Source organism: Amphiura filiformis, chromosome 5 (assembly GCF_039555335.1).
Source record: "Amphiura filiformis chromosome 5, Afil_fr2py, whole genome shotgun sequence".
Classification (NCBI taxonomy): domain Eukaryota; kingdom Metazoa; phylum Echinodermata; class Ophiuroidea; order Amphilepidida; family Amphiuridae; genus Amphiura; species Amphiura filiformis.
The window spans coordinates 8,970,131-8,995,370 of NC_092632.1; the positions used below are offsets into that span (position 1 = coordinate 8,970,131).

Sequence of the window (25,240 nt, forward strand, 5' to 3'; positions counted from 1 at the left end):
AACACATTGGCCCTGTCATGGTTTAAACCCAACCTTGTGATACACTCAGTTTCAGAGAAGAACGGCAGTCCCTTGCTCAGAATGACGCGAGCGCCCTGTTAATGAGCGACGTATGCGGAGCTTTGACACTTAATCGGCCAATGATATTATTAGTCTATGGTTATGATTGTCAGACGATTGAATCGGCCAATCAGAACTCTACTTCTGTGTTTACGCTGTGCACGTTATCAAAATGTAAACAACTGCCGTTCTTCTCTGCCAGAAACTGTAACTTTTAGGCCATTGATCACAAAAGAATGGAAGACACCATTTTGCATTATTTTGGTTACTTTTCTAACCAACCCCATTGGCCATTGCTCATGTGCAAAAGTTTGAATTTTTTGAACTTGAGTGTTGCTTGTCTTATTGAATTGTTACGCCATATTGTTGCGTGTATGATATCTAATACCATTTCTTGCTGCAGGATCGATGCATGGTGCACTAAGAACAGGACGTATCAAGAAACCAAACCAGATACAAGATCTTTACATTCCAGTGCAGAAGTCTTTCAAGAATGCTAAATGGTGGAACAGTAATAGGGCTGCAGAGTCTGACAAGAATAAAAGCACCACTAAGCCTAATAAAGATGGACTCAAAGAACACTTCAAGCAACAAGTTTTACAGGTTTGGCAGGTAATCACATATGGGTGAAAGGTAGATTTCATAGGTTTGTGTCTTGATATAAGGGATAGATTAATTGCTGTTAGCAAGAATCTAAGAAGTCCACTTTGTGACCATGGAAAACTAGGTTAGACATGAGGAGACTAGGGAAATTTCAATCTCCTTCTGTGTTATGTAGAGAACTGGGTTAATCGATCATATAAAAAGGTGACAAAATTGTAATCAACTTAACCATATTCAAAATCTGTACTTACTCATGAATACAGTCAGCATGACCTCATTCTGAGTGAAAATACACAGAATTATTCCAAAACTTTTGTTATAAAATAGTTAAGTTTTATCATAACCTTTTGATTAGTGATTAAATCATGGGATATGTTATGTTTATGTAGGCTAATTGAAACGTACACCAGGGTTAATTGTTTGTCACACTTTTAAACATGCAAATCTAATGGGAATTTGCCATATGTATGGTGTGTTTTTTACCAGGATCTTTGCAAGAAGTGGGTTTCTTGGCATTATGCTTGTACAATTTGGATTGGATATGATCAAAGAAACATGCAGGGAAGATTTGACTCTCCACAACTAATAGAATTACCAAAGCTTAATTTTTCCCAGCACTGCACACACATGGTTGATACCTAACCCAAGCCTGTTCAACCTACATAATAGCTTCTAGCTATTGCCCAATACCAGTCTGAGCCTGTGAGTCTGATCCGTGTCTGTGTGAGAATATTGAGTGGACCTACATTGTGAAGAATGAAGGAAAGCAGGGCTCGAAATCAAGGAGGCCACCAAGGCCATTGCATGCCCTTTTTCAGTTTTGGCCTTGGTGCCCCTAGATCTTTGTCAACTTCAAGGCATTCTTCATCACTTGTTGGCCTTGGCCTTCTTTGTCCTTGCCCAGTGGCCTTGTAAATGGGTGTTTCCAAAGAGATTCGAGGCCTGATGGAAAGTCAAGTGCAATTGATTTAGGGAACTCTACAAATGAGCACAAGATATTAATTAGATGAACATTTCAAGATGGGTGGTAAAGTTGTCCAAATTCTCATTTCACTTTTGGTGCCACATTTTGGGAGTAGGCATAATCTGCATCACTGTCATGCTTCCAATACAGTCCTACATAAGATCGAGAAACTACCATGTAAGTGTGAATTTCATGTGGTATATGCTGCTGATTTTCATCAAGTTTCCTTTAAAACAAAATCTATTTCAAGAATCACTGGACAAATACTTGTTTTTCTACACACTGGGTGCATTTTGATCTCATCTAGACTGAAGGTGCATGCAAGAATACAATTTGCACTCGCAAACCATAGCCGGACTTCAGAGGCACCTTTGTCTTTTCGCACCATTGTGACAAGATTGCAACCGCTGAATTATATGAATGCACGTCTGCACAAAATCAGTACCCCATTATCTGGGGAAAAAGGTCTGATACAAAATTTTCTCAGTCACCAACCCAGAACGTTGAAGACTGAGGGCGCCAGACTAGATCCCGTGGTCATAAAGCGGAATAATGATTTACACAGTCATAGAGATCATTGACTGTACTTGATACCGTTGCAGGAAGGTTAATACATATGATTGAATGCTGTAACTTACTGAATCCCCTCAATCCATCCAGTCCTCAGACCTTAATACCAATTGGGTCATCAAAGTCCCTGTGGTGTTTAAATAATAATGGTAACATAGCTTCAATATAAATAGCTTAATCGATAACATCAAGATTGGTTACAAATTATTCATGTTCCTCCTCCCCATTGTGGATATTAGTTAAACATTACCTTGACTTAATGTTTGTTAAATGTTTGTTTACGCTTAATCCCCTTTGGGTCTTGCAATTCACCAGGACTGGTGCCCAAGCTCAATAACTTAATCCTAATTTTACTTTGCCTTGCCCTCAAAGGGTTACACTAATCCTGTGAAATGCAGGCCAAGTCGTATCAATTTGCCCGACATTGTCCAGTGCAAGTCTGGAGGAAGGATGAGGGAGGGGGTTAACATAAAAGAGGTCAACAGTGTACGCCTATGGTTTGCATGATCAACACTACATCATGTGGGGTGCAAAGCATAAGTATGTCACTTAACCACTGTGGAGCTTAAGTATAAGGAAATTATTGCAAGGTTTCTGTCTAGATTTTAGGAATTTAATGAATTTTTGAAATTGGGAGAAGAAAGTCGTAAATGAGGAGGAAGAAAAAAGCCATTTAACTTAAGATTTTCTTGCATCATGTGGACTACACATGGTTAAATTGTTGGGCTTAACTTTGGTTCATGTGCAGCTTAGTCATCAAGTTCAATGTATTTTTATGTTTTCAAGAACCTTGCTAATAACAAATCGTTGGTCACATCATGTAAAGAGCTATAAGTTTAATACCATTATAAACAAATTTGTTTCACATACATAGCTATATGTTTACTATTTCATTTAGAACAGGGATGTAAATTTTCTGTATTTTTACAGAATTCTGTAATTTTTGTAGTCCAGATTTACGCAATTTCTTTTATTTTCAGCCCATTTTGGGCTTTTTAGCCCGAATTTACGCGGTTTTTTTTTCCGTATTTTCCGTATTTTTTCTTCAGGTTTACTTACATCCCTGTTTAGAATGGTATGTGATGCGACTGATGAAATGTATACTTTTGTATTTTAAAAAAGTTCAGTGGAACAGTGAAGCTGAAGCTACTTTATTGTTATTGTATCGTCTCATAATTTCTTACCAAATTGGCTGATCACAGTTACTGACACAATGCTCTTATATGTGGTAAGAAATGGATGTAATCTCAACTCCTTTGTAGAATTTTACATTTCAACAATATGATTTCAGTAGGCTGTAGCCAAATTTAGTGGTGAATTTATTCTATGTAACTTTTCAGGACTATTATTTGAAAGAAAAGAATACAAAGTCAGTATATATGCATGATGATGAAAACCTCTCAATCTGTGAATTGTTTTACACACACCACCAAAATTTTAGCAAATGTCAGGAAAATATCTTGTCTTACACATGTATCTCATTTTGCTGGTGATGTTCCATACGATGATTGCACTAAATCAAGTGATCTTGGTATCACCAAAGTACATGTAATTGGTCAGAAAGGTCAGTTGCTACAAAACAAAATGGAGGGAGAGATTGAAAGCATCATTGGTGAGGTTGAAGTTATTTTGAAAAAGTAAATGCATACAGTAACTGAATATCATTGAGCTGTTTAGTGTCATCCAAGAATTGAGACATTGAATGCGGCATCCATTAAGCCACCATGGATTTATACTGAGCTGCATTAAAGAGCACTTTATTTCCCTGTGGCTTCCTGCTGGCAAACTTATGTTGTCAGGCCAAAAAGTAGCTAGGACACATTTAAAAAGGGTAAAGGGTCACCAAGTTATTACAGCTAGGGGAGCTGCAAGTCACTCTCCTTGGTTTGTTAAGGAGAGCTCTCAGTGGAGTGATGTAAGTTGAACAGCATTAAGTTTTGGAAATTGCAGGTAGGCTACACATCACTATCATGTTGAATCACTGTCCTGATGGAGCAATGCTCACAAGCTGTTATGCTCATCTCAAAGTATATTTAGTTTCATTTCTTTATAATTATGATCTATAATGGATGTTACTCTTTGGAATTTGGACATCTTCCCATATCCCTGCCCCCATCATATTCTGTTGGCATCCCTTTGAGTGCTATTGGGTTTTGCTGGGCTTCGGCCAAATGTTATAAATAAAATAAATAAATAATACTATGGGGAGGAGGGTGTATTAATTCTTTTTATTCTTATTTACACAACAAATCTTTTTGACCCTTACCCATAGAATGGTTGAGGTACCCAAAGTGTTTTAACAGTTAAAACTGCCCCTGAGATGCTCCTTGGATGGCATTCAGGGTGCTGGTCTTTGGAAGGCTAGGTTTAAAGACTCTTGACCAAGACAGTCAAGTCTATGATGTATTGCTTTGTGAAAATTCAGTAAATTGCCTCACTGTGGCTGGAGACTTGCACTTCCAAACTGACTTAACTATTTGTTCGGAAGCTTTGTCTTGGACAGCCAATTTCAAGGGATCCCAAAACTTGTATGTATGTGTGCTATGGTGTATGAGGTGGTAGAGGGTAATTTGCTGGTGATCACTTTAAGATGTTTTTAGTGGAGGTAGGATATTTGCACTATGGTCGTGTGTCTTGAGCTCGCCACCAAAAAAAGGTGGCGACGTTACATTTTGCCAAAGTCGACTCAAAACAAATGATGATATCTCTGTCAAGCAAGATGGTATTGTCATGCTTGTGGTCTCATTTTATTGCTAAATAAAATGCACTTTCAACCCTGTAAAAAAGAAATACTTGAACCTTTTTAATACTGACACTGTGCTTCATAGAATTCAGAATGGGCAGGGTGGCGGTGGTGGGGGATGTGGTGGTGGGGGATGTGGTACACACAAACTCTATGGGATTGGTATTTTTAGTGCGTAATCTGCTTCTGTAAAGGTTGTAAATTGGATTTGGACTCTATTTAGCATCTAAAACACTCATGGCCTTACAGCTAAACAATTCTACTAATTGTTTTTAATAATTTATGATTGGTTTAGTCTAGAAAATACAAACTTTTCCATACAAAACTACCCGTTGTCATATTAAACACTGTAGTAAGTAATGCAGATGTCTTCAAAATCTAAAAGTTACTGTAAAATTTTAATTACTTATCCTATCATAGTCAAAGTATAGGTTGTCTGAAGGGAAATTTGACAAGGAATCTAAATATGGACATATTTTTTCTGTATGGGTTAGGGGGAAAATGTTTAGGTTCAAAATATGTTGAATTGTAAAAAAATCTAACATACTTTGGGACACCCTATATTCCTAGATTACCAAACAGCTGTGATTTTGGTTTCTTCCAAAGTCAGTTGGCTCTCCATATCCTCTTACCAAATGAATGTTGTTTACTTCCAGTTTATTACTGTAAGTTGGTAATAAGCAATGCATTGAGTGACCCATTTTTTATCAAAATCTTTTTTATTCCACCCTGTATAACTTGCAGGTCACCATGTATAATGAGTTGAAATGTATATATTTGAATTGCTTATGCCTTAAGCTTTCCAAAAATGTATACTTTTGCTAGTTTAGGGTTGATGATTGTCGAGATAATCTAATTAGAAACCCGGTTGGTGTAAAAATTCATAATATTTGTCATGTAACGCTAAGGGTGGCGAGTTCAGGACACACGGCCCTTTATGTGTTTTCTCACTCCAAATTAGTGAGGTTACTGGTGATTAGGGTTAACTTTTCAATTTCTCAGATACCCTGTAAAGCATGTGATAGTTAACTATCTTGATGATCATGATGTCAGTCTGTACTTTATTCCAACATTGCTTATGTGCACTATCCTTCAGAGGGCTCCACTATAATAATGCAGGAAGCATGTCAAGATTCTGGCTTTGTAACTTTTTCCTCTAAGTCATCAAACATTGTGTACAACATTGAACAGCTGTGTCCTGAACATTAAGACACAAATATGTAAAGAGATAGTTTAATCTGGTATCAGTGTACTATGTGCGTATACATTATGGGATCCTGTGGGGATACATACCGCATTTAACCCTCACTACATTATAGCAAAGATTCTTTTAACAAATTTGAATTTAATGGAGTAAATTTGAAGTGTAATTTTGTGTAATGTATACAAAATCAGTTGCATTCAAGTGAATGTGAGTATACCTCATAATGATTCACTGTTTGATAAGGTTTGGTACTGTTTTGAACATTCAAAGTAAATATTTAAAGTGAAGAGTAAACTATTAGTTTGTCCAATTTGATTCTAGTGGCTATCTGAATGGGAAGACCATGAGAAAGGTGATCTACTTGTGGAACTCATCAAGCTTTGTGATCAAGATCTTCTCAAGTTTTTTGCTCAATGTTTGGTACAGAGGTAAGGAATCATGCAAATACAACATGGGATGGTTGGGTTGATGCTTTCAATCTGATACACAATGTCAGGATAATATTATTATTCATGTATGATTCTCTTTCCTAAAGGAGACACTTTTCAATAACCATTAGAAAACTAACTATCAAATACAAGGGTGGAATATAATGGCCTTGTGGTTCTGGTATTTTATTTGTCAGTAGATTGCCCCTTCCAGTCAATGTTTGAATACTTGCTGGGCATAGATCCAAGTGCTTCAGATGCTTGGCCAAGTTGTAGAGGGAAAACTGAATGTATAAATCAAGGACAAAAAGACTAATTGAATGGGATGCCTAGAGCACAAAAAGTTTAACTGCCTCTGTTTAACATTAGTTAACCCTTTTGTGCACCAAGCAGTCCATGCAAGTGACCTTTTTGTACTCCAAGAAGTCAACAGGTATTTTGCAGTGTACAGGTCCATTAACCCTAACCGTACCAAACATCAAAAAACCTCAATTCAAAAAGCGTAGGCACAAGCAGGTATCCCACGTGATGCTATTGCTTCATCATGCGAACAGTCATATGGTGACGGAAAGCTTAGCCGAGCAAGCTACTCCCCTGTGGCAAGGTAGGCCAGTGCACGAGCGTGGCACCCGAAGGGTCGGGGTTCAAAACCGCACCCGAGAAAAACAGTTTTCTCTTCTTCTTCTTTCTTTCTTTCCTCCTTCTTTCCTTCTCCCTTGCCAAAAAGCAACTGGGGCGATAGGGTTAAGCAAGATTTGCAACATACCATGAAGTGAATTGACGTGCAATCTGTTATACACAATGTGTGATTACCTAATCTTTGGACCACTGTTTTACCAATTGTCTCATTACATTTACAATTGACAGGTTGTTAACTCGATATCAAGGGTATGTAATTATAATATGAAGAGTGGATTGATTGATTGATTTTGATTGATTGATTGACTTTGATTGCTGTGAGTTTGTAGATCAGTAAATCTTTCCTCCAAGTTGCCTTTTTCTCTGGTTGCAGTAATCGGCACATCAACCAGTAGCATATTCAAGTGTGAGCAGAAATTAGCCTAGAAATGAAAGAATTAGATTTACCATACAGATCATTTTAGATTTTGACAACAGGATCATTTGCTGGTTCATTCATTAGTAACATTTGATGCAATGTAGCTAGCAACATTAGTGTTCCCTTTTCAAATCATATAGTCTGCCTAGAATTCATATAAAACTTATTTTTACAGAATCAGTTCTTTGAAATATTTTGCAATTTGTGTTTTCATAAGCAGTGTAGTTGTTTTTTATATTCAGGAGTGCTGAGGCAGCCTCCACTTCCCTGTATCCATGTATCCAACAACATAATTATACTGGATGGCATTTAATATCTCTGACTAGAGAATGAATTAAAAAAATACAAAAAGAAGCATCTATGAATGTAACTTTTACATATCAGTTCTTCTCTAACATCGCATAACATTATGAGCAATTGACTCTTCCATGCTTGTGTGATACATTTTTCATTAATTGCAGTGTGGCAATGTGATAATAAATTATATATAATTATGAATTTCATTGCATTAGCTTGCTTTGCAGTGCAGTGCAGTGACACAATTGTTAACAATAAAACAAGGTTGATTTAGTTTGTTCTTGATATTGATTAATCTCTAATCAGGTTAGAAGATCGCAGTGATATCAACAGTCTTCCAGACAAGCTCCTATTTTATATCTTCACATTCCTCACACCTGAAGACATTGGTATGGCAGAGAAAGTGTGTAGAAGATGGCACTATATTAGTGCTCAGGACGAGCTGTGGCGTATCAAGTGTGAGGAGTTAGGTAAGTAGCAGTCTTTGCCTTCCTTGAGTATAGTCCATTTGGCTTCCTGGAGGCAGTGATATCTGTACTTTGTTGCAGATATGTTTCATGTGTACACATGGCGGTCACATACCAGTTATTTGAGTCAGCACACACAATTTAATACTGCACCCATTGGGGCACAAACAGATGTCACTGCCTTGATAAAGCCAAAATGACTATACTTAGCACATCGTCATGATCTTAACTTGTAAATATGCTATGCACAAAATGGATTGTTAGAAGTGTTTATACATTTTGTAACAGGAAATTTTGTGAATTGTGTGTGCCTAGGACCTTGTGCAAAATAATACTGGATGGTTAGCAGTATGCTTAATTGTAAAAGGAAATCTGCAAAATATTATAGTGAAGCAGAATCTTCGTAAGCTAGTTGTACAAATTGAACATGTTGAGATTTGAGTAGACAATAAATTAGCATTTTTTTTACTCAACTGAAATTAATCTGATCTGCCAATGCAAATGCTTGTGGCATTCAAATTGTTATTCAGCAAACATGAATAGATGCTTCCAAATTTCCCATTCACAAGTTGAATGTCTATGGTATCAATCTTGTCTGGATCTGGATTTCTCTGGATCTGGATATCTGGTTCTGGGTGAAATTTTGATTATTGGAAATGTTGCTGCAGATGAATCTTAATGGTTTACGTTGTTTAGGCGCAAGCTGTAAATTTGTGGACATTAATATGTCTGTTTCTCATAGCCTTTGTATTTGACTAGCTCTCAAAGGTACTTCGTATCAGTAATCAAGTCAATGAAATTCTCTATGGGTACATGTATTTTATGCAAAATGTACAAAAAGGAAGGAAACAGCAGTGCTGAAAAAGAATGTGAAGCTCCACTCATTTATGTGCTGCTGTAAGTGTTTATATGGACTGATATGGACTGAAGACTCGACAGTTGCTGCAATGTGAAATTATATCCTTATTTAGGTCACTTTCAGTCTGATCACTTGCGCAGTATGTTAGAACCACAGAATTAAAACCAGAGAGCCAGGACTCAGCCGACATACAAGCATGGGGCAAAAAATTTGGGGTATTTGTGTCTTGCTCATGGTGTGTTGCACTAACTGCTTCTAAGGAGTGACGCTATGCGTTTTACTGTGATTATAACATAGAATTGCTGCCGTTTGTTTCCGTGTACCGTGGCGTCTGCAAGGACCCAAATACCCCCAATTTTCCCCCCATAGCTGACGGCTCCATATGGTAGTATGGGGAGTCCTGGTTCACTGGTTTTAATTCTGTGATTAGCACACTTTCAGATATTAGATATTCTGTTTTAAGAAAGCACTAATAGTATCTATAAGGAGTAGTTTAGAGCAGGGTTGTCAGCTCTCATGTATTTGGTCTGAGTCTCACCATTTTCACGCATTTGGGCATTTTCTCATGTTCTCACTCCAAGGTAATAAAATCTCATGCATTGTCAAAATATAGTTCGATAATGTTTTGTCCTTCCCCCTTAGATTCTCAAGTGCCCTGGCGGCAAAATCAGAGATCGACAAAACAATATTTCCGTCCGGGTACGCCCCTGTTGGACAATATCTCCCCGCCAAGCAATTTTGTAAAGTTGACAGCTTTGGTTTAGAGCAATATGTTATGGTTCTAAATGAAAAATTATGCCAGACATGTAACATGAAGCCATAGATAATTCCCACCGGATGGTATGAACACCTTAAATCATAAATCTGAGATTATCACTTGATAGCTACTAGCCCATGATACATAACAATAAAAACATGATAGGAAAAAAAAGACAACATTATTATTGCTATAATTAGGCACAGGAAGCGACCTTTGCTAGAAGACGACCTACATTAGCCATTGCGTGTGGTGATGTTTCCCCTGGATCATTTGCTGTCAGCCTAGAGTAGAAGGCAGTATTGCCAGTGATGCATCTAGTTCACACAATTGAGTTACTTACTGTAATAATCCATGAAGCTGAAAAACCCAAGACCTTCAACAGGTTTCACAATTATTTTGTCACTACTTCCTTTAAAAATCTGTCTTAGATGTAGCAACTTCCTTTTCTTTTCTTTTTCTTTTTGCCCTATTTTTGTGAGATTTTTCTTTTCCTGGCTTTTTTATTTCCTGGTCAGTATCTTAGAGATATGGAATATTTCCAGCTCATAGGAAAAAGCTACATGGTCAGCTTGGCATATCAAATTGCCACACTTTGGGTGCGGATATACGTTGGCAACACCAGTAAAAGGACCCTTGTTTCTGAGAACATTTATGTTAGCTCTAAGGGCATTCATTTTCCTGCTTCATTTTTCATAAGAAAGTTAAACTTTAACTTTGAAACTGAAACAACAAGGTATGGTTGATATAAAAGAGGAAATGAAATGATTGCATATGAAATTGGTTACAATCCTCGTCATGTCACGCCTAATATCCTGATCATGTGAGATGACTGCAATAGGTACTGGACAATATAAGACAGGTTGATCAAAGTATTTGTGTGCATATGTAGTGAACATTTTCAATAATTTCAAGTTAATGGGGTAGAATAATTGGAAATAGATAAGCTTATGAATGACATGTTGTCTGGGTATCCAGACACGGTCTAATCACATCAGATTGTGGGAAACTACTTGCTTTGTATAGTCACAGTAAAAATAGAAATGTTGTGTTTATTACAATTTGCTGTAGTATGTTAGCTATTTGGGAATAAAAACATTTGGCATTTTTGTTCCTGGTACCAAGGAAAATGAAAATCACAGAAGTCCCTTATATATTTGTGCAATTAATGACAGATGATGTATGTCAAAGATATAGCACAGCAAATGTGCTTCCAAACAGAAGTTTTCTTCAAACTGTATTATTTACAATGATTATGAGAGTAGAATAATCTTTTTGTTTTGATAAATTACATAAAAACATCACTGCTCTTCCCCATCTGTCTCAGGCTTGAATCCTGGATGGTTAGTTTTTTTAGATTTTTTCCCTGGCTGTCATTTATATGACTTGTGTCTAAAAACATTTCTCAGGGATTGCAAGTTTTTGATTTGAAGAATTTCTCCTTCATTTATTTAATTAATTATTTTGTTCTACTGTTCTTATTTTATCTTAAACACTATAATAGGTGTCAAGGAGAATGTTCCCAACTTGGTAACCATGGTAGAGGACTACATGAAAGATAAAGCAGTTGACTGGAAGGAGGCGTATGAGGAGTTGTCACAGATTACTCTCAATGCTAGAGTTGCAGACCAGGGCAGAAGACATGGATGGTTGAGAGGTATAAGAAGGGGTTGTTTGCTTTTACCTTCATCTTTTTAGAAGATGTTCTGAGATTATAGATTTTTTAATATGTTGTCCTCTGTGCTCAGACTTGTAACAAGGTATGACTCAAAACTCGACCAAAAATGCGATGACTCGACTCAGATTTTCAAATTTTCCCCATAGAGATTGTACAGTGACTTGAGTCATTTGAGTCATTCGAGATATTGTTAGAAATGACTCTACTCGACCATGAAATGACTCGACTTGTTACAACTCTGTACATATTAAGACTTCTTCAGTAATGTGGCAATTAAATCTCCACTGCATTTGGTACTCCTCTTACTCTCATCCCCAGTGTGTGATAGTCCTTCCAGCAATTGATTGTAAACATGATTTGACTTAGAGCATAACCCTTTCATCATGATTGATAACATTATCCCCCCTAGTACTGACATATTATAGAATTCCAAAGATTTCAAGATATATCCAAACCCAATTGGTACTCTGATGTCACTTCACAGGACAAATAAAGTGCTGTACAATGTAATTCATCTGACTCCTTCAAAATATATCCTCTCTGTTCTGTCAAAACCTTGTATATGATTTTTTACTCCTTCATGACAAACTACCCCATCTCTTTATTACAATGATTAAATGGTCACATATGCAGTTTTGAGTGTTATAATGACATCTCCAAATACAATCCAAACTCATGACCATTTATTAATCATTGGATTAGCATTAATTGGATGGGGCAGTTTTGGATCGATGAGGTATTCAAATATTACATGCAAGGTTTCGACAAAACAGCAAAGAATATAGTTTATATAAAAAATGCCTTTCATGTGCAATTTGTTGCAAACTTAAGATGCCTCAGTTATATTATCAAGACTGAATTTGGAGGCAAATTGGATGTGGATGACCAGTTTTGTGATCTGTGCATGGATGGGAGTATTGAAGACAGATTATTTTGTCTGGGATTGACGAGGTTCGTAAACAAATAGGTTCCACCCAGGTGCAGGTCCAAGAGAGTGTCCCCAAGTTTATTTTTCTTATATTGGTGGTTCTATATTGGTTTTTCATGCCATGATACATTATGAAATGATTTTTTTAAATATATTTATTTTATAATTCTGTTGCATTTGCCTTGTTTACACTGTAGTACAAAACACCAAGGGCCTATTATGTACAATCAAATTTAACTGAATTGATATAATTCATGTTCATTACAGGTTCAAGTCGTCAATGTCACTTGCTAAAGCTCAACTTTGATGATCTGCTGAAGAGAACACCGGTCCCAATAGAGTCTCTTCAAAATAGTAGGTCTAGTTTTCAAATGAGAATGTACACTTTGTCTCACATCGAGTTTGGTAGTGACTGAAGTGCACATTTCGCTGGTCGCATTATCAAATCGTGTATGCTAAGCTAATCCTTAGAGCATTTTTACATGCATACAAGGGCAGTGTGGTGGCACACTTGCAGTTGTGGTACAAACTTGTAAAACCAATGACGTCACTACCAAACTCAAGTATAGTTTTGTCATCTTAAACCATGAGGGAGAATTTGGGCAGTGGTATTCAGGTTTGCACTACAATCATTCAGTTACTATACCATTTTACACCCTGATGTGGCAGTGACGTCAAAGCGTTGAGGCAGCTGTTTCTTGCGGCGTCTTTAAGCGTGTGCGTGTGTACGCTAGCACTTTGAGCGAACACTGGGGATTTGTAGCTGCACCCAATTCAACACACACTGACGTCACTGCCACATAAGGATGGAAAATGGTCTATGTGTACATCCATATCAAAAGGATGCACTTGTCGGCTGCTACATGTGTCTCATGTTACATAATAGCTAGGAACAAGTACCAAACTCATCTGAACTTCTGAAGTTAAGGATGAGACACATGTAGCAATCGACAAGTGCATCCTTTTGATATGGATGTACACATATGTATGTTTTAGTCTATAATCACACTTGGGACTTGACTGCTTCCCATTTCAGCTTTTTGCAATGCTTCTGTGGCTCATGAAGAGAATAATAGGTCTCACAGAATCCAATGGTTATACAGAAAACATAATGAATCCACTCCCTCGAATCGTAGAGATACGAACTGTGATGTACTTCAGCAGTAGAGCTATAAGTTTGTATTCTGTATAATTTGTTCTCTTTGTGGTTTGGGCACACAGCTGATTGCTGTCGCATTTTCTCCCCATGGCAAATAACTCTGCTAAATCTCTCTCATATGCAAGCCTGAACTAATGTTATTCATTGTGCCAATTGCATGTGTATGTGCCATCAGTCCATTATTTGTAGTATTTATGCTGACACTTTAGTTAGGCCTTCAATTTATGCAATAGTATTGCTAGAGTTGCTTTTATATTTAAAATGTCATTTTTGGATGACACGTAGCAGTTTTTTTATCCATCAGAAGAATATTCCTCCATGTGTCTTTGTATAGCATAGGGTAACCCATGTCTAATTTTTGTGAACAGGGCAGGCATCACAATTTCTCAGTTAAATCTCTTGAATTTGTTTCAATAAGTATAACAACTGTATAGATTCTAAGTTCCCCATTTAACTCTTTTTCTATTACCCTCACAACTCATTATTGAAAATCACGCACTGATTTGTCAAAACGTGTGACATGAAAGCACTATATTCGAAATTCACTAAATGCCTACTGAACGCAAGCGTGCACATTCTATGTTCTCTTCTATGATTAAATGTGGCGATATTCCTGAAACATGCACAGTTTCTATAAACATGTAAGTGAACTATATAAAATCACTGCTTCTTCACAATATAAACTCTAACTTACAGTAGTATACAGTATACCTTTACTGTTTGCTCCCTTTAAACATTTGGTCAAAAAATTGATATTTTCGCTTTAAATCACACTATTTTTGTGAAGTATAAAGTTCTGTTGACCAAAAGAACTAATAAATATTGCAGAACAATAGAAGTTGTGATGCCTGTGTGTTAAGGTAGTTCAAACAGTTCCATAGATTCTACTAATGTACATTCTATACAAAATGGTGCAAATCTGTTCAGGTAATGCACATGTTTATGACATCCCATCTTATCTTTAAGTTGAAGATGACATCAGTTGTATTAGAGTTTGCAGTCTAAATGTTGTCTGTGCTGAGACCACATTAAAGGTTATTTTGATCACATCCAGGTGTGATAATACAGACTGAAAGTGATATTAAATGAAAATGACACTTCAAAAGGTCTCATAAATCAAAGAATCATTTGTTTTTGATTAGCTGATTTGAATCATAAGTTTATTTAAGACTATTATTTTGTAATACTAGAGAACCATGTGACCTTTGTGAGTGTTTAATAGCTAGTGAACAAGGCTCTTTAACAGGGTGCAGATATGAGGAAACATTGTTCTGAACAAATCTGGAAAAAATAGGCAAAACGTGGCAAAACAGAAAGCAATATTGGAAATTAGGAACTGTCTGAATACTTTCAAATTGTGTGGGAAATGTACATGTAGCCTACACTTTGTGTTCCTTACCCATTACCCATATCATTTCCATTCTCATTTCATTTCTGTTATTAACACAGTACCAATTGTAGATAGTTCAAGCTCCTCAGATGAAAGTATTCCATCTCGTCGTATGAGTACCGTAGGTAAGGAACAAGTTGCCACTATTTGATATGGCCGTATCACAGGAGCACCATGTGGAAAGTACCTTAAAAAATTGAAGCAGAAAGACCTGTGCAAAAATCAAAACCACTGGTAATATATATTTGTCATCTTAATCTTTCACTTGTTTTAACCAGTCAATAGCACAATGACTTGTGATTTTTTTCACAGGTTTTTCTGCTTTGATTTTCTATGGCACTGTCCACATAATGAGTACAATGTAGTGGGTGTTATAGGTCCTGTCCGAATCCGTTTGCGCTTGCTGGCATGTGTGCTGTAGTGGATGTGATTATTGTGTAAAAAGGCTGGGGAATATAATGAGACTTTAAATGGTCAAGTAATGAGATGTGAATATTTGACGACCTTATTCAGTTATCCAATCAGAGTCCCTACTTCCATATTTACTGGGTAAAGTGGTACAATTTTGATTTCCTATTCAATGAGATGCAAAACCAATTAAGAGTCTCTGCTTCAATATGTATGCATTTCAATTTTGAAATTAACAAATCTAGATTTGATTTAATTTGCCAGTAATTATTTCAAATGCATCGTTTCATAGCCAGACTAATATTGTATGTAACATTGTTGTGCCGGCAAGAAATGATATAGTTATATCCTTCTCCCACAGTTGATGTACCAATCCATTTTATGCAGACTGCTTATGATGATGATGAAGACAGTGAAACAAATGCTGATGGGCTAACTCCGGATATGCAAGGCTATAATAGGTAAGGTATATTATGCCAAATAATGGCTAGAGGAATGTACAGAGAAACTGTTAAACACGGGGTGACAGGCAGGTAGGCCATCTTGATTCCTAGATGCACAATGCATTCCTCATCTTTGTAAGAAAACAAAAAGATTCAGCTTCAATTGTAATAAAAAGAAAATAGAAATCTGAATCTGAAATTGAGAATCTGAATTCTGATAAATGTGCAGATTTGTATAAAAATTTTGCTTGACTGTACCCATACATATTTAAAACTAGACATAGTGGTCTTAACAGGTATAATGATTATAGAATCAGCAAAGTTTTATTTGCCATTTCAAAGCAATTATAAAACCACAAAATATAAATGTGCAGAGAAAAATAATTCTCCCAAACAATGCCCCTTCCTGCCCCCTTGCAGGATAAGATAATTATTATCAGTAGCAATTAGAGTAGGTGCCATGGACTATGAGGGGGTAACACAGCCAGCCTGCCAGACAACCAAGGCTATAGGTAAACATAACAGGGGAAATGAGAATAACTAATACTTTCCTTGTGTGTAGTCAGAAATTATGATATGACTAGTCATATCATCTAATGCTACTAATCACAAGGATGGATCTGTGCCCCGCATTTTTGTAGGTTTTTAAGCCGGGGTTTTAAGTTTGTATACTTAGATGTTTCAGTGAAATTAAGTCTGCAGCAAAATTGAGTGTTACATGGTCATTTTGTCTGGGTGGTATCAAAGTACTGCTGTGTCTTACCTATTAAGTACCCCCTCTTTCATTAGTGGTTGAGCAATCAGTCTAAGTAGGGATTTGAGTAGCTAGATGACTATGTCTATAGCAAGCTTCAATGACAAATTAATCCTATAAAGGCTTTGAGGATTTAGTGTAAAGATACTAAATATATTGTGTATGTGCCCTTGCAACCTGATTTATATTTCATATATTATACCGTAAAAACTCGATAGTTAGCATATGTGCTTACTACCGAGCGCATTTAAAACATGCAAACATGAAGAGCCCTACCCACAAAAGTGTAAAGGGTTTTGAGCAAATCATTGATACACATAGTTATATACAAACAAGTAAACCTGCAAATGTGTGTCTCAACCCCATTTACTCAATTGGTAAAGCGCCGGCCTTTGGTACAATTTCATGTTTTCAAAAGCGCTCGATAGTAAGCACATATGCTAACTATCGAGTTTTTACAGTATTATGAGAGGCTACATGGGAGATTATCATAGCATCAATGACAAAACATTGAAGGCCTAACAAGTCTGTTATTAGGTAGTGTCCAAGATATGGAAGGCAGTGAGAGGGAGAGAGCAGTAAATACAGCCTTTTTCAGACTTCATCTGTTTTGTTAGGTTCATACCGTTGTATGTTTCTTCATGCCATTCAGAGTTTACGTGCTAGTACAAACAAACTTTTTCTGTTTAATTTATGAAGGTGAAAATGTGAAGAATCCTATCACATTTTGTGACAGTTCTGCTTGGTCATTTATACGAAACAATGGCATCTTTTGTAAGTGATTATACATGACTAAACTGCATTGCGCAAATACAATACACTCAACAGGTATTTGACAAAATAGTTAAGAAATATGTCAAAATATTACATTATCATTACAATGTTTGAAATTAACAAGGACAATAACTGCTTATGAAATCATATGCCAAGTATTAGATCAGCAGTTTTTGTGTATAATATTGTTTAAATTACTGAAAAATTGAGGTTGTGGAACAGACAACCTGGCTTTTTGTTTTTTTGTTTTGGTTATCCACCAGATTGTTTGGTTGCCCACAACTTGGAATACACTTTTGCTTGCGTTGTGATTCCTACCACGGTCTCGCATTTCAAATATATTTTTTAACTCTATGTATTTTGATGAGGTTCTTAATTCCTGAGATTATTAATTCAGCAATACGATTAATCTGGTTTTTTTTTATTGGCAATGACAAAATGAAGCATGTAAACTTAGTTTGTCAGTGTACAGATTTTTGTTAGCCAGACAACAACTGCCATTTAAAAGTTGTCCGCAACAAGTTTTGGTTGTATCGGGCAACCGCCGGGACAACCACCTTACATGTTACTTGGTATTTCATTATTCTTGTACAGTAGGTCCCAAACCAGCATAAGAAACATAAAGCAAAGAAACATGCATGATTTCACTGTCCGCTCTCACTCACTCAAGTCCTAGCTTTGATGAACTACCTGCCATATGTAATAACAGTCATTGGTATTGATTGAGGATCGCAAGACTAATCTGAGTAAATATTGTCCTATATTAAATATTATGTAACCGTCCAATTAAAGAGGAAGAGAAGTGTGTGGTCATTATGAATAGTTTGGCTGACTATGTCACATGCATGGGTGTGTAATATGTGTATCTATGAAATCATACAAATTAAAATTTTGCTATATCATGTATTTGGCTTGAAATTGTATCTGTTGAGTTTTGAAAGAAATTACCTAGAGAATTGAGTGAGAGATACAAGATGACGATGTCACATCAATCAGTCTGAAGCATAGATTCTTGCAGTTTATTGTGGCGCACAAGTAATCCATATTTTCCATCAAATCTCCACAATGTCTGTATGGACCAAACTTGGGAAATGATGACTCAAATCAAGTAATCTAAATTTAGGAAGCTTGATTTCCCATTAAGTGAAATTACACCAGCACACCCAGCTGACGCTCATTACAATGCAGGATCATTAGAACAATAATATAAGATGCCAGTCAATTTAAAAACAGAGAGTTCTCCATTAAGTGCTGGTTATTTTGCACTTGTGTAAAGCAATCCCAACTTTTAGGTTCATAATGTGTTACTATAATATAAAGATTAAAGCGCAATGTATAGGGAAACAAAACACAAGATGGTCAGTCAACTTTAATGGGTATATTTTCACGGGAAAATTTTCTGGACACATGACCAATGCGTATCAGTGTAAGTGTAACTTCGAGCCTGATCTCTGATCCCCGGCAGTGACCTCGCTATTCTAGTCTTAGTAATTTTGAATTAGAATAGTATTCTTGGCTGCAATTTCGATAGAAATTTGTGTATTGCAAATTTATTGAATATCATGCAATCTTAATTTCTTCACAATATCATCAAAACGTAATTTCAAAAATATCTACCTACGGAAAAAAATATTTATCTTCGGAAACTCTATAATACAATATTTTTAACTGGCGACAAGTTACTTATTTTGCATCAAAGGAGGAATTCTTCCTATTCAAATACATTGGAAGACCACCTGCCGTGCTCGGGGTCACATTCCATAATGCTAATATGTCTGCGCCCATGGGTGTCACGTGTCCAGAAAATTTCCCCGTTAAAATTTCCCTATTAATTCTGACTAATGGTATGCAGAAAACAATAAATGTAGGCTGCACAGAAGTAGGTGCCATTATGTGCAGAGAGTAGGAGACTTTGCCTTCCTAGTACTAAATCTTGATGTCTCCCTAGAAAATGTCTGGTCTCCAAAAATGCATAATAACTTCCTACTATTTGCCCTTTTTATACAAATTTACCAATTTTATCCAAAACAGTCTCTTATATTTCAATATTTGATTTAACACCTGCCATAACTTACAGAGCAGATGAAGCTATCAAGGAGGCTATTTAGGAATTATATTTTGACTTACTGAATTAGATGGCCTCCCTCAAATGTATTGCTTTTGTAATATTTAGTTTTGCCTGGCCGAACAATATAAATAATTCATAACCTTATGAATATATATGCGAAGCGTGTGATCCAATCAAAAGAAATTGATATCCTGACTGCGCACTTATTGCACGGTCATTTAATATTAACTCACAATGACTCCTGGAACATGGTGTTCATCACAGATACGAACTACAATGATTTCTGCATGTGCGTGCATGTATACGCTTAGCGTTATAGCAACGCTAACATGAAGCCATCACGCTTCTGTGATTGGTTGCTCTTGTTGTCGGTGCTAATGTCAAGTTTGCCAGGTCGATTTTTTTGTAGGGTAGGTTATAACAATAATTAAAACTGTTTATATTTTTATAGGATTTATCCGTGCAATTTTGTGATCATGACATGCCAGTTTTAACTTTTAAGCTTTCTTACATCATGCTAAGGCATGGAAATTTCTGCATTTTGGTCACTCTTTCTTTGAATAAAAGAAGGGGTGTTTAATAGAGTAAAACTCAGAATATATATTCAACCACTATTTTTTCTTTGCTTTTTTATAGACGTAGCACAACTAGGAATGAAGCAGACCAATCCAGCACGCCAACTCAAGATAAGAAAAGGGTTCCTAAACCTAAGAAGAAGAAAATTGCAAAAGCTGGACAAGCAGCAGACTTTGCCTTTGATATCAGACCTGATCCAACCCAGGCAAAGGATATCATGGTATGTATTTCTTTGTACTGTTTTACTCCCCCTAGTTACAAACAAAGCAGTGTTGCCTGTGTGTTGATTAAACCACCTAATCAGCTGATTTTGAATCATTCTTGTTACCCTTGAAAGTGATATTTACCCTGCACACACTTTAATTGTTTGCTTGACAAATCCATGAAATCTGAGTACTCACAACTTTAGCTTTCACCATCTGTGGACTTTTTCCACAGCTTTTTCCACAAAACTGTTGACATTTTCTGGAAATTACTATGTTTTTATTTACGTATGTGATTCTCAGCTGAAAACAAAAACATCACTTCCAGGTAATGTCAACATGAAGTTTAGTGTGAAAAGCAGTGGACCAAGTCATGTGTGATCAAGCCACTGGCATAGATTGTGAAAGCTAAAGTTCCAAATACTAACTATTTTATATACAATACTGCAAATGCATCTATATACCTATTGATGCATGTTTGCATTTGTAACCATGTGATTTTAGCTTTCAGGGATTTTCTTTATTTTCATTGTCACATTTTGTGTAATTTTACTTGGATAAGTTTGCAAGACTTTTCAACTTAAAAAGTTTGTATTGCAATAAAAAAAAATCCTAATTTTTGTTTTGGAAACATGTAATAGGATTAACGAGATATGATCACGACAATCTCACAAATGTTCATCGATTGAGAAATAAGTTCCTATAAAATAATCATTTAGTGCCAATTAGATATTGAGTATCATAAAACATAGATTTATTACTTGTTTTATTGAACTGTTATGTGATCAATTAATTATCTTCATAAATTGACTGTCTGCATGAAGCACGCAAGCTGCCAATTAGAGCTTCTATGTTGCTAAATAGGTTCCAATACAGTTTATTTCAAATGTGATTGGATAAGAGTTACAAACTCATCTTTTTTAGGAAAATTTTGTTCAAAGATTTACCCATGGCAAACGTGATTACACCCTTTACTGGAATTAATGTTTTTGGTAACATGCTAAAATCTAATTGTTATTGATAGTAAAAACTAAAATGATGCAAGTGATTATTCTAAGAAACTTAGAAATGTTGCCCTTTCATAAGAATCGTTCCCTATGATCCAATTATGATATAGGATAAATTGTGATAATGATCTGATATGATACTTCCTTACATATGCTTATTATCTTGACTAGCTTGATCCATCCAATTCATTATATGGACAAGAAATTGGACTTAGTTTTAAGAATTTTAGGTAATTAAGTGGGTTTAACCTAGTTTCCCCATATCAACCATATAGATGAGGTGACATGTGTTTACATTTTATACGCCCTCTGTTGGTCTGTGATCAAAACTGTCAGGCACAAAACACTATAGTTTACATGGAAAAAGTTGATTTTTATTCATTAACTTTGGTTTCAAAGCAAATGATACAAAAAATGTTATCAATCTTGTTTATAAATGCATCAAGCTATATACATAATATCACACAAAACTTCAAAGGTTTTTAAAAGTTGAGTTTTAAAGAGATTTATGTGGTCTGTCATAGACACTTCTGTGTTATTTTGCCTGCTTTGAAACAACAGAGGGCGGTATGAATGTAAACATGTGACATCATAGGTCACCTCATCTATAGAACTGTGTTTTTTGACCCCAACTCATGACCTACTATGTACCACAGTGATTGGTTACAGCATACCTTTGACCTCAACTTATGACCTACTATGTACCACAGTGATTGGTTACAGCACACCTTTGACCCCAACTTATGACCTACTATGTACCACAGTGATTGGTTACAGCATACCTTTTTGACCCCAACTTATGACCTACTATGTACCACAGTAATTGGTTACAGCACACCTTTTGACCCCAACTTATGACCTACAATGTACCACAGTGATTGGTTACAGCATACCTTTTGACCCCAACTTATGACCTACTATGTACCACAGTGATTGGTTACAGCATACCTTTTTGACCCCAACTTATGACATACTATGTACCGCAGTGATTGGTTACAGCACACCTTTGACCCCAACTTATGACCTACTATGTACCACAGTGATTGGTTACAGCACACCTTTGACCCCAACTTATGACCTACTATGTACCACAGTGATTGGTTACAGCATACCTTTTGACCCCAACTTATGACCTACTATGTACCACAGTGATTGGTTACAGCATACCTTTTGACCCCAACTTATGACCTACTATGTACCACAGTGATTGGTTACAGCACACCTTTGACCCCAACTTATGACCTACTATGTACCACAGTGATTGGTTACAGCATACCTTTTTGACCCCAACTTATGACCTACTATGTACCACAGTGATTGGTTACAGCACACCTTTGACCTCAACTTATGACCTACTATGTACCACAGTGATTGGTTACAGCACACCTTTGACCCCAACTTATGACCTACTATATACCACAGTGATTGGTTACAGCATACCTTTTTGACCCCAACTTATGACCTACTATGTACCACAGTGATTGGTTACAGCATACCTTTTGACCCCAACTTATGACCTACTATGTACCACTGTGATTGGTTACAGCACACCTTTTTGACCCCAACTTATGACCTACTATGTACCACAGTGATTGGTTACAGCATACCTTTGACCCCAACTTATGACCTACTATGTACCATAGTGATTGGTTACAGCATACCTTTTGACCCCAACTTATGACCTACTATGTACCACAGTGATTGGTTACAGCATACCTTTTTGACCCCAACTTATGACCTACTATGTACCACAGTGATTGGTTACAGCATACCTTTGACCTCAACTTATGACCTACTATGTACCACAGTGATTGGTTACAGCATACCTTTTGACCACAACTTATGACCTACTATGTACCACAGTGATTGGTTACAGCACACCTTTGACCTCAACTTATGACCTACTATGTACCACAGTGATTGGTTACAGCATACCTTTTTTGACCCCAACTTATGACCTACTATGTACCACAGTGATTGGTTACAGCACACCTTTGACCTCAACTTATGACCTACTATGTACCACAGTGATTGGTTACAGCACACCTTTGACCTCAACTTATGACCTACTATGTACCACTGTGATTGGTTACAGCACACCTTTGACCTCAACTTATGACCTACTATGTACCACAGTGATTGGTTACAGCATACCTTTTTGACCCCAACTTATGACCTACTATGTACCACAGTGATTGGTTACATCATACCTTTTGACCCCAACTTATGACCTACTATGTACCACAGTGATTGGTTACAGCATACCTTTGACCTCAACTTATGACCTACTATGTACCACAGTGATTGGTTACAGCACACCTTTGACCTCAACTTATGACCTACTATGTACCACAGTGATTGGTTACAGCATACCTTTTTGACCCCAACTTATGACCTACTATGTACCACAGTGATTGGTTACAGCACACCTTTGACCTCAACTTATGACCTACTATGTACCACAGTGATTGGTTACAGCACACCTTTGACCTCAACTTATGACCTACTATGTACCACTGTGATTGGTTACAGCACACCTTTGACCTCAACTTATGACCTACTATGTACCACAGTGATTGGTTACAGCATACCTTTTTGACCCCAACTTATGACCTACTATGTACCACAGTGATTGGTTACATCATACCTTTTGACCCCAACTTATGACCTACTATGTACCACAGTGATTGGTTACAGCATACCTTTGACCTCAACTTATGACCTACTATGTACCACAGTGATTGGTTACAGCATACCTTTGACCCCAACTTATGACCTACTATGTACCACTGTGATTGGTTACAGCACACCTTTGACCTCAACTTATGACCTACTATGTACCACAGTGATTGGTTACAGCATACCTTTTTGACCCCAACTTATGACCTACTATGTACCACAGTGATTGGTTACAGCACACCTTTGACCCCAACTTATGACCTACTATGTACCACAGTGATTGGTTACAGCACACCTTTGACCCCAACTTCTGACCTACTATGTACCACAGTGATTGGTTACAGCACACCTTTGACCTCAACTTATGACCTACTATGTACCACAGTGATTGGTTACAGCACACCTTTGACCTCAACTTATGACCTACTATGTACCACTGTGATTGGTTACAGCACACCTTTGACCTCAACTTATGACCTACTATGTACCACAGTGATTGGTTACAGCATACCTTTTTGACCCCAACTTATGACCTACTATGTACCACTGTGATTGGTTACAGCACACCTTTGATATAAATCAGTGAGAATTTCTTATTGGATGTGACCTACATAAACTGGTTAACTGATTTTGCTGCTTAGATAGGGGATTTAATTAACCACAACTTGACCCAGTACAAGTGTCAGACAATGTACAAGGATTTGTCCAGTTGCCATATGACACCATAATAAGCACAATTGGGCTGCTTTAAAAGAAACCAATCTTTTGTTATGTCAGGAAGACAACACTTGATACAGAAGGCCTAGAAATCAAGTCTGCAAATCCATTCGTGAAAAGATTCATTGGTCAAAAAGAAAAGAAATAGTACTCTTGAAGCATTGAGTTTGATTAGCCATGGTTTAACTATTTATATCGAATATACACTATTTTTGAACCCCAAATGGTGAATTATAGTCTAATTTACTTCAATCATTAACATATTGTACAATAATACTGATTTGAGGGGCACATATATACAGTAAAAACAACCATTCAGTTGCGGGAAAAAGATGTGAAAGTTTCAATCCGCCTGTATAGAATGTGGTTGAAGTTCTGAAGTCTGTGTGCTTTTTTACTTTCCAAAGTTGTTCATTAAAATAAAATGCAAGGCAGTCATGAGTAGTT

The 25,240-nt window shown here is 36.7% G+C and overlaps 1 protein-coding gene across 1 annotated transcript in view; it reads left to right on the top strand.

The window, feature by feature from the left end:
• The window catches only part of LOC140151983 (uncharacterized), an 84,295-nt gene that overhangs the window by 22,526 nt on the left and 36,529 nt on the right, over positions 1–25,240 (top strand). Inside the window, exons 3-11 of the mRNA XM_072174284.1 lie at positions 464–672; positions 6,466–6,572; positions 7,440–7,460; positions 8,233–8,396; positions 11,514–11,666; positions 12,883–12,969; positions 15,224–15,289; positions 15,934–16,033; positions 20,248–20,407. Of these exons, the coding sequence (XP_072030385.1) occupies positions 464–672; positions 6,466–6,572; positions 7,440–7,460; positions 8,233–8,396; positions 11,514–11,666; positions 12,883–12,969; positions 15,224–15,289; positions 15,934–16,033; positions 20,248–20,407 (1,067 nt within the window). The remainder of the gene's footprint in view (positions 1–463; positions 673–6,465; positions 6,573–7,439; positions 7,461–8,232; positions 8,397–11,513; positions 11,667–12,882; positions 12,970–15,223; positions 15,290–15,933; positions 16,034–20,247; positions 20,408–25,240) is intronic.